At 36.5% G+C, this 11,094-nt stretch overlaps 1 protein-coding gene across 32 annotated transcripts in view; it reads left to right on the top strand.

Annotated features, from left to right (window-relative positions):
- RBFOX1 (RNA binding protein, fox-1 homolog 1) overlaps positions 1–11,094 on the top strand; it is a 1,116,883-nt gene that overhangs the window by 1,018,758 nt on the left and 87,031 nt on the right. For all 32 annotated transcript variants that reach the window (XM_017733908.1, XM_017733905.1, XM_017733909.1 and 29 more), the window contains 2 exons: positions 4,461–4,604; positions 7,163–7,216. In XM_017733908.1, coding sequence (XP_017589397.1) covers positions 4,461–4,604; positions 7,163–7,216 — 198 coding nt within the window. The remainder of the gene's footprint in view (positions 1–4,460; positions 4,605–7,162; positions 7,217–11,094) is intronic.

Below are 11,094 nucleotides of genomic sequence, written 5' to 3' on the forward strand. Positions count from 1 at the left end.
AAGAGCTTTACCCTGTGCTGGCATGTATACATGAGATATTCAACACCTAATTTACCATTGATCATATTTTTAAAAAATAATCTGTTCCTTTTTTTTCTTCTTTCTTTTCTCCCTGTAAATAGTTTACAGGTTATTCCTGATAGAATTAGGCTGTTCTTCCTCTACACTTGGTGTGGGTATAAAAGATATGCAACAGATTTGTATTTGTTTACAGATTATAACAGAATGATCAGGACTCAGTAAAGCTTTTCATGTTCCAATACAACTTATTTTCACTTTGTCCAGAAAGAGATAAAAGGTTTGCTTCTATTTTAGGCGTTCCTACAGTCTGTGTTCCATTCACTCTTGACAAGCTGAGATTGAGGACAGCGTTCTTCTTGTAGTGGTGTGCAAACAGCTCTTCTGTGGCAGCATTTCATCGCATTGGAAACAGGATTTGAGGGTGAAAGATTTTGTCCACACCACCATTGTTTTGTAGGAAATGAAAGGTATTAGTCAGTGAAAAAGAATGGAGGGAAAGTGAAACTCTTACAATTCCAGTGTAAGAAACATTCCAGGGCTGGCTGTCTGCAGTGATGGATGGAGAGGGATACAGAGAGTTTGTATTAGCCAGGAAGGAGAATGGAATGGGTTTTTTTCTACCCAATCAATGTGCACAAGGCCCTCTCTGATTTCAGGTTCACTGCTCATTGTTTTATTGTGTGTGGTGCCTTTGCCACAAGTGCTAAAGGTGGCAGATGAGACTCCTGTGTCCAGTCAGGAGTCAGCTGGGAAATGGGGTTGTATTTGAGGCTGCATGAAGGCTTTAGAATGTACTTTTGAGTGAAATTTGCTGCAAATATTGGATTAAAAAGGCCTTAGAGGTGTGGGTGTGGGGGAGTTAATTTTTTTTTTCCAAATAAAATGTTGTCAAATTTATTTTATCCAAACAAATATTTGGTTTAGTAGTTTTCCTCATTTGTATAATTTTTGTTTCTTAAATTCTCACGAAAAAGCTAGGAAGGGAAACCAGAAAAATTACTTCAACTATTTTACTTCAGTGTCAAGTCTTTAAGAACTTGAGTGAAGTCTTTTAATTAATAGAAGTTTTCTGTTTCTAGAACTGAGTTAAGGAAACAAAAAGAAAAGTATTTTGCTAAAGATAAAGAATTTCTCTAGAAATCAATAGATATTAACTCATGATGATGAATTTAGTTTAAAAGGATACCAAATGTTTATACTGAAATTACTATTATTATATTATTATCTTATATGAAAAAACCAAAAAATTGTTTTATGAAATTCCCTCTTTGAGATGGGTTTGCTTACCTGTAAGAATGGTTTCAATTCTAATTTATTTTAACACTTAAGCCTTCAGTACCTCACTGAAGTAAAGGGAGATCACCTCAATTTGTTTTGCTGTAAGTGAGAATTTGGTCTTCTATTTCTGCATTCTGTATTTATAACTTTCATTATAGGTTTTAAGACTATCATATATTAAGATTCTTTAATATTTTATAATTGCAAATACGTGATGGAATAGGGACCAGAAAGCAGTCTGATTGCATGCAAGACTGCAGGGATGGAGGAAGGATAATGCCACATCCTAACTTCAATTAATTTTTAAAGGAATATAAAACTTCAGGTCCTCTAGCAGTGAAGATATTCTCCTGAAATGTATTATGTATGTTTAAGGTAAATGACATTCTGGTTCTGTGAGTCCACAGAGCTCTGAAAGTTACCTGGCTGGGATTTTTCAAAATCCAGCCTGTCCTCTGTCCCATGTGTGTTTTACCTCCTTGGTGTGTTACTTGGAAATTTTTGCATAATCTTCACATTCCAATTTCAGTTCGCAGTTATCCTTGTGCAGATCTCCCAGGCATGCCCGTGGATTTCTGGGTGCTTTGTAAAGAGACTGATACATTGCCAAGCCTTTTAATATGTTTTAAATGGCTTAGCCCTGTTAATTCTGCCCCGGGGATCTTGAGGGTCATGGACAGGTATGAATTGTTGATGACAGTGACTTGCTAAAGTTTCTGGTTTTCAGTCCTCGCTGCCCAGACTCTGAGACATTCTGTGCTGAGAGTGTAAATTTGAGGCTTCTTAGAATAAAAATGATTTTTAAAAGTGGTAAACCCAACCAAAGGCCCAGAAAATAACAGTACCTGGATTTATTCTCTTCACCCATAATTTGTAGCTCCATTTTAACACCATCTTCAGAAACCTCACTGGATTTTGCTGACCATAGTCTGTTCAGCTGCTTACTAGGGAAGTTTCTCCCACTGTTTTGGGATGTTTGTGGTGCACAGTTCACCCCTCCTACTCCTCATTTCTATTGATACAATGAACAAAGATTACTCTTTTCAATTTGCATTTATACAGGACACTGATTATATAATTTCTTCCTGGGGCTCCCTCTCTTCCTGAAGCTCAACAGCACCTTCAGAATTCTTTAATTCTCTTCAGATTAATATAATTGACCTCACATTCTTCTGGGGTATTGTATTTCAAGAGTTTCCAGTCTATCATCTCCCACCTACTCTCACATACCAAATTTCTTTCATATTTCTCTCCTTTGATGCCTGAAGGTAGAAAATAGTCTCTGTGGTGTCTCTGGATGGAACAGTTACTTCAAAATCTAAATTTGAAATTTTTGAGTTGATTTTAGATAACAATAGATTAGCATGGAACATTTTTGTCTCTTGACAGCTATATACCATATTTTCTATTTAAATCACAAAATATTTATAAAGATAAATTATTTATTTTGTGGGCCCCTGCCTGTGAGTTCAGGGAGTAGCAGATAAAGAGATGTGGTGGCGCTGACTCAGTTTTAGGTTTACGCTTGATCTGATTCCATTATTTGTTTGGAGCACTTGTAAATCTTTCTTCAGTGCACACAAAAGTTTGTGTTTGTGTGAGTCTCTTCCTATCCCATGAAATATCAAAGATGCTGCTGCTGGACTGAAGCTGCTGCAGAAATGAGAACCTTTATTTATAAAGTGTTCTTAGTACAGAATTATTGGCAATATAGATGTTAATACTTTTAATTTGAGAACATTTGTATTCCCTAGGGAAGGTATTGTTGAATTTAACTTGCTACAATTCAATTTATATGTAGTTATTGCTGATGTAAATGATGTGTTCCGTTTGAGTTCTTTTGCTTCCTCTTCACCAGGCTTGTGGGTACTAAAACTGTGTGGTAAGGTTTATTTTATTTAAGCATTTTTATGGTGCTTAAACTGTTGCCTTTTAAAAGAAATTTCATACTAGCAGGAAATGGGCAATTTCGTCTTTTTTTTCTTCAATTGAAAAAAGTCAGAAAGACAAACTGAATGTAACATTGGAACACAAGAGAAAGAGGAATACTTAGGAAGACAGCGGGGTCAGAAGGAAGAGGAAGGCCAGAGCAAATGGAGTAATGTCTGTCAGATCATCCTTGTAGTTTTTCATTCAACTATTTTCTTTCCCTTTCTATTCTTCCAAACCCCTCTACCAGTGCAGATGAGTATGACTGTGCTGTTTTCACATACCCATGCAGAATCTTGTCTAATGACTGTGTGCTGTACAAGCAGTAATTAATTAGGCACTGTAGGATGTAATTAAAGAACAGAGATGAGTAATTTCTGTAACATACTTATTGACCAGCATTGGTCAGTGTTACTTTTTGGATGAGGGCCATTTTATATTCTTTTCCTTAATCTCACTGGGGATTTATAATTTGTTTGTTAAATCATAATAGATGGCAATGTCCTTCAATTTTAAAGCAGAAGTTTAAAACCAGGGAACAGTGTCCCTGTGGGAAGTACCATGGCATAACCTTGTTTTGGCGAAGAAGAGAATCTGTAAAACTTTGTTTCTGTGTCTCACTTTTCTGTCAGGCAACCTTCATCACTGATTAAACTTCTGTTCCCTCTCACAACTCAAGGCCTTTTCCATAATGGTCACCATTTATCTGGACAGAATGACCCTCCAGTGCCCATCAGCAGTGCTTATGAAACGGCAGCTGGGATGAGATGTGTTACCTGCCTCTTGTGGAGAAGTCCCAGTGGCCTCTGAATGAAAGCACTAATCTGATTTCAAAGTGTCTGGCTTGCTCTGCTAGCAGGCAGCATTTGGACTGCAGATTCAGTTCCTTACCTTGGCAAACACAGAAAAGGTTAAAGGAGTTTCTACAGTCTTGTAGGGAGATCTATTTATTCATTATTTGAAAATAGCTCAGAAAATCTACAAATAATAATCTACTTATTCTCCAGTTTATTCCAAACACATATTATCACTGAGAATGTATGCTGTTGAGACAGATACAGAAATGGATTTGATTTTAATGTATTTAAACTTCTGGTATTCCTCAATACCTTGGAGCAGATTTAACTGCTTTTTAGTATTTTTTTTTTTCCAGAATTTAAGCCCACCCACCCCCTTGTATTAAAAATGCCAGAAATACTTACAGTGTGCTTTATTTTGCTTTACCCTTTTAGCAGACAGATGATGCAGCACAGACCGATGGCCAGCAACAGACACAATCTTCTGAAAACACAGAAAACAAATCACAGCCAAAACGGCTCCACGTCTCAAATATACCATTCAGATTCCGGGATCCAGACCTTAGACAAATGTTTGGTGTAAGTGCTCATCATTTATTTCTGCTTTCTTTACATTTGCATTGCAATAGGTATTTTCTATTATAGGCAGCCATGAGGGCTGTATCTGATTGAGGCTGTTTAACCATTTGCAGTAAAGATTCCCTTTTAATCTATGTACAACCAAACATCTGATTTGCCAGTCGCAACTGGGAAAAGAAATTACACTGATTCTGCTGTATGTGATGCCCTTGGGTGTTTTGTACTACATTCACAGAAAGCTGTCTGTGTTGGTTTAAAATATTACATGCATACATATTGCTGCTGTACACATCTGGATTTATCTGCCTGCGTTTATTGATTTTGGAGAGCATGATGTTAAACGGTCAATGCCTGACCTCATGAGCAAGGGACCCAAAAGGAAGGCATGGGCTGAATTTCAGCACAAAGTTCAGAATCCTCATCCATCTCCACAGGTTTTGTAGGTCTGTAGGCTTTGAAGGTTTTTTTTAGTATTTTTCTAGAAGTCTCTCAATCTGTGCTTCTCTCCAGGCCACAGGTGCCTTCTAGCACATCCCCTGTGTCTCACACAGGCCCTGGACATGCCATCAGCAATAGGATTTATAACTGAGAGAGGTTAGACTGTGTTTCTACTCCCTGACCCAAGAACTCTCAGGTTTAGTTTGAAATGCCACTAAGCATAATCTAGAAATAGTACTTGATCATCTATTAGAGTCCAAGCGAGGACTCTGGAGTATTTATGTTACTCTTGCTCTCTTTATTCTGCCTCACTAAACTGGAATTCTCTCCTGCATTACAGTTGGTTATTCAGTGCAGCACCAAGTGCTCCATGGCTCTGTACTTCTCTGCATCTTTCACATTCAGTTTAGATTTTTAAGTTCTTCTAATGTGTTTGTATGTGAGTCAAAAGACTGTGTTCCTTAATATTTATTCCTCTGAAGGAAACAGTCACTGGAAAAAGAATCCTGGTGTAGTACTGGGAAATGAGTGACTGTTCTGCTGTATCTGACTTGGTACAAGTTACCTCCCCTGAATGCAGCTTCCAGCTCATCAGCAGAATAGCAGAAGGCATAATAATTGACCCTCTAGAGAAAAATACGGTAATTTATTTAAACTAAACAAACCACTTAAAATAGATTTTATTTGAAAAAAACATTAAATGAAAGATTTTTTTTTTTTTTTTTTTTTAGGTACTGTAATTTATAAATGAATAAAAACTACATTTCCTTTTAATGTTTCTAAGTCTTAGGTCTCAAAAGACTGACACTGGGGAAGGGCTGGAGTTTTCCAGCTGACTTCCAGAATGACTTGATCACAGTAAACTTCTAGCTTCTGGAATGATAGAAAAATGACATTTCTGCATGTGTCAGTTGAAATATGTCATATGAAACTTGGCAGGTCTGCATCATGTCCATGTTATACACAAAGCAGATGATCTTTTTACATGGACATGAATATAACAGAGGAGAATTGTTTAAATATCAAGTCCATCTCCGCATCGAGGCTGAAGCTGCAGTTAAAACATTAATTAATGGTGAACGCAAGAACATGAAATAAGCCAAATAATACCAAGTGATGGTTTATTTTTGATGACCAGGTTGAAACTCTTTAATAAGCTAGAGAAGGAATACTGTCCTTTCCAGCCTGTAATTGTTTATTATATCTTAAAAGACTGTTGTATAGGTTCATTTCTGCAGTTCCTGGGACTCTTGTTGGGTTACTGTCCATTTCCCTTCCTCTAATGTGTGCCTTTTTGTTTAAGATGTTGGGTCACTTACCAGTGCTAACGCTGATCCATACTACATGCTAATGACATTTGAAATAACAGAAATGACCCCCTGATGCATTACATTGTCACCTCAGAAAACGTGTCCTAACAGGAAGTATTCTAACATTTATTCTCTTCCTAAGCCAAGTCCAATAGGGTCTTTTCCTTTGGGACAAGCAGCTGTGTTCAGCTTTTGTGTGTGCAAACAACATCTAGGGAATTCAGTGCTATTGTAAGGTCAATGGCAATAACAGTTACTTCTAATATTATGATAAAAATGCAATTCTGAGCAGAGAAAAAATCCCCCCAAAGTGAGTATCCATTCTAGTTTTTCAAATTATGCTCCAGTAAGGCAAAACTTCTTAGGGAATAATGGTTACTGATTTCAGCAGGGTGGAAAGAAATCCTCAGTCCTGGAAGCGAGCAACAAAACTCCCACCTGGTTTAATCCTATTCCTGTAAGGCAGAAGTAACCAAACTCCTTGACTTTTTTCTGGAAAATCCAGAAATTTGGGACTTTTATTTCAGTGTGATCATGGTTTAATGCTCTTTCCTCTCTGTCAGAGGGCTTCACTGAGCTTCAAGTTCCTCTGTGGAATGACTGTAACGAGCATAATGACGCACACAACTGAGATGTAATATTGATCTGACTCCTTTTAGTGTGTCTTCTTTTGTGTTTAACAGTATTTGGTTTTATATTGTTTAACTTTTTTAAAGTGTTGCACCATTTCCTGAAACAAACATTTGTACTCTATGTGATAGAAGGGTTGAAGTTACCTTATTTTCATGTAACTTTTCTGTTTCTTTGCAGCAATTTGGTAAAATCTTAGATGTTGAAATTATTTTTAATGAGCGAGGCTCAAAGGTAAGCAGTTTAATTCACCTGTGGATTATTTTGTTTTGTTTAAAATACTTACATGAGTAAAAGGAAACAACTGCACTGCTGTGATAAAATAATGTCTGAAATTTTATGTTAGTGAGAACATCTGAGCTGTCAGTCAGTTTTCTAAGCAGTATGAAAATCATTGGACTCATATCTTTTAAAGGGGCTAATTTTAACTACTCCAGACTGTCATCTGTTTTATGAGAATGTTGATTTTTGCTCTCCTTATTCTTCAAGGGTAATTATTTCATTTATTATATGAGTCCATAGTTAAAGATATTTGTAGGTAGGTTTGTATTAGTACAGGTATTTTTTTCTTTTATTGAAATGAAAGATGATGATGATACTTTATAACTATCCTCTTTAGTGATTAGCTGAGAAAATATGTGATTGTTCCCGATTAAGTGCAGATGTTTTCCTCTTTAGTTAAAGCCTTAGTACACCAACCCTTTGAAAAAAATCTATTTTAGCATTTATTTTATTAATAGAGTTCTTATTGTATTGGAAACGTTTAATTTTTTTTTTCCAAAATTACTTTGCCTTAAATGCATACTTCAATTTATTCAGTATTTAAAAAATGAAGCAAGATAGAATGGCTATGACTGCATCAGCTGGTGCAAAACTGTAACCCAGTGTGTTCACCTATGATATCAGCTGCATTACAGGGCTTTATGTCTGTCATATGCATATCTTTTTTCCTTTTCTTGCCATGTCAGACCCACTAAAAAGTTTATTCACTAATGTTTCAATCTTCCTGTAGCTCATATATCATTTATGATCAGCGATGGAATGTTATTCCTGTTCTAGACATACTGTAATCTGTCATATTTTAAGAATCATATACATCAAAAATCTATCTTAAATCAGATATATTTTATTTCTGTTAATATTTATTTTCTGAAAATAAAGCCTTCACTTTTTTTTTTAAACCTAAATGGAACAGCTGAAATCTCCTGGTTTATTATTCAGACATTAATTATTCCCCTTGCCTACCAGCGCAAATTCAGTTGGAACATTCATCACTTTTTCAGTAAACAACTAAAATGGATGGAATTTGGTGGCTCAGAATCTCCTACTCTGGCCAAAATTCATTATTTTTAAATTATGGTTGCTCAATAATGTTTGCAAAAGATATAGATTGTCCAGAACCTGCTGCTGCTGGATAGTCCCACCAGTTTCCAAAGCCATCCCCACTGGCCACCTTTGCTGGTTGTGCTGATGGGGTGGAGCTGAGCACCTGTGGTAGGAGTTTAAACTTTTGTTTAGCTGCTAAATCTTACCCAGGTGGGGATTTTAACCACCACACCTGCACTGGGCTCCTTAAGTGTAAGGTTTTGTTAAAGTTTTAGGGGGATGGCATAAGGAGGTGTTTCCAAATTGAGCTTTTTTGATGTTGACCTTGCAGCACTGAAACAACCCAGTGCCTCGTGCCAAAGGCAAGATCCTAGAACGGATTTCAGAAGGAAAAGGTTTTCCTAGCTGGATTTTAACATCTCTGCCTCAGTTACAACCTTTGTCGGGTCAGCCTGTTGTTAATAAATGCTCCTGCACCATCAGTGCTGCATCCCAGCTGTCTCCAGGGGAGCTGCTGAAGGTGCTTGAGGCAGGGCTGGGATGCCTCTCACAGCTCAGGACTGCTGCTCTCACCTCAGTCAGAGTTATTTCAAGTATAGCTACATGATATTCTGATTTGCAGAAGTACCTTTAGATTCTCTCAATTAAATAGAAGGTTAAGGAAAATAATATTAGGAATGAGAGGGACATCTTTTTTCTGTTCTTTCTTTTTCTATTTTTTTTTATTTAATCTGATCATTTCGTGTCCATTCTGTAGGAATTAAGATGCACCAGATTAAAGTCCCATTCCTGGCAGTGCTTATCTATGTTTTCATAAAATCCCACTGAAACTGAAAGGACTACTAAGTGGTTTCAGACTGAGTACAGGTAACAAAGTTTGCAGGATCAGAATTCAAATTTGTTTCTAGCTGCAGTTTGGCATAAGAATTGCTAGAATATGTTTTTGTTTCTGTTTCTTTTTCTTTCTTTTTATTCTAACAGTTAATGTTTTAAACGATTTCTTGCAAAAACAACAGAAGTAATCTCATTCTCATGCCGTAATAGTTAAGAAAAATGGAATTGCATATTCAAAAAAACATAACATTAGAACTCCACCATAAAGTATAAAATTATTTTGCAGAAGGGAGTCCTTCCATAAGAGAAAACCCTCAAATGATGCAAGTTTCATACTACAAATTTCTGCTTGTTTGAATGTGTAATACTAATGAAGAAAGCTTGGCTAAAATACATGACAACACTGATGACTTTTGAATTTTTGACCATTTTCTATCAGTTATAAATCAATGCTCTAGACAGCTCTGTATATACATTCAGAAATCTATTTATGTGTGTATTAATATGTATCTAGTGTATATTATATTAACACCTATTTCTTCAAATAAGAACGCCAAAGTGCCTCCCAAATTAAATCAGAACCTTCTCACACACTAACTTGGCTATTATTAAATCATTTGACAGATTTTAAAAATAAAATGCATATATTTGCATTACCAGTTAATAGAATACAGCTGTTAACTCAGCTGCATATTAAATTGATGCGAAAGGGTTCATGTAGGTATTTGGATGTGTGATGGGTGAATCTGTGTTTTGTTCTTGAGTTTCTCTGTCAGCCAGGTGAAGTTAAAGATTTGCATAGTAAGAGCTTAATTTAGGTAGTGTTGATTATGACAATAAGTACAACATAAGAAATTTTAAAATTACAATGAGTATTATTTTCAGAATCTTTGAAGTTCCTATCGTATCTTGGCTTGTAGCTCCACTTTGTATGTTTTTTCTAATTTTTTAGTGTAATTAGGTTTTTATCTTTCTCTTTAGCTGTTTGAACAAAAATTAACTGGTAGTGCTGTGAGCTAAGGAGAATGTCAGAAAGTTTTGACTGAACTCCCACCAAATGTTTGCAATTCTGAGAAGGGACAATTTCTCAGGCAAGAGAATAGGAAAAAAAACCAAAACAGAATTGGGGGAATTTCTGCTATTGAATGAAGTTAGGCTGCTTAGATCCATGGATCCAGTGATGGTTTTTGCTGGGAAATTTTCTTAATGGCATCCTAAATTAGGAGGTTTTTTAACAGAGCTTTAACAAGGCGGGAAGGAGCAGTTGTAGAAGAAATAAAAGTTTAAAGTTGAGGATGGTTTTAGATATCAGAAAAGCCTGTACAGGCATCTAAACCATGGAGATTAGTGCTGAGGAGGGGGATTTACTTTCTCTCAACACTCCTGGTGCTTTGGGGAAAAGAGTTACATCCTCAGTGTCTTCTAGCAAGTGAGGTCGTGGCCTTGTGCTAAAATTGTGGAGAGTGGTGTGGAGAAAATGTGTGGAATCAGGTGTTCTGAGAATGGCTTCAGCTGGAGATGCAGCTGCTGACAGAGCACTTCGGAGCTCAGGCTTCAGGCTGGATTTATAAGGGGGGGAAAAAAGAGTAGCTGTGCTTAAGCTGCTTTGGAGAGAACGAAACAGAAACCACTGCTGTACATAAACGTCACTTTTTGCATTATAAATGGGAATAAATAACTGACTTCTTTGAGTGGGTAAAATAACCCAAATAAACCAGGGAATTACCCTGAGAGTTACTTAACTTTTTTGGTTGATGGTTGACTAATTAGTTCTGTAGTTCATACCCATTCCTTTTCTCACTGCTTGGTGTCAGTTTTGCCTTAGTTTGATATTTGGTCTCCCCTTTGTGTAAATGACTGTATAAACGTCTTCCCCTTTTTTTTTTTCTTCCCCCCCCCCCTTTTTTTTTTTTTTTTTTTATCTTTTTTTTTATAGCACGACACTCAGAGCA

Source organism: Corvus brachyrhynchos, unplaced genomic scaffold, assembly GCF_000691975.1.
Source record: "Corvus brachyrhynchos isolate BGI_N302 unplaced genomic scaffold, ASM69197v1 scaffold5, whole genome shotgun sequence".
Taxonomy (NCBI): domain Eukaryota; kingdom Metazoa; phylum Chordata; class Aves; order Passeriformes; family Corvidae; genus Corvus; species Corvus brachyrhynchos.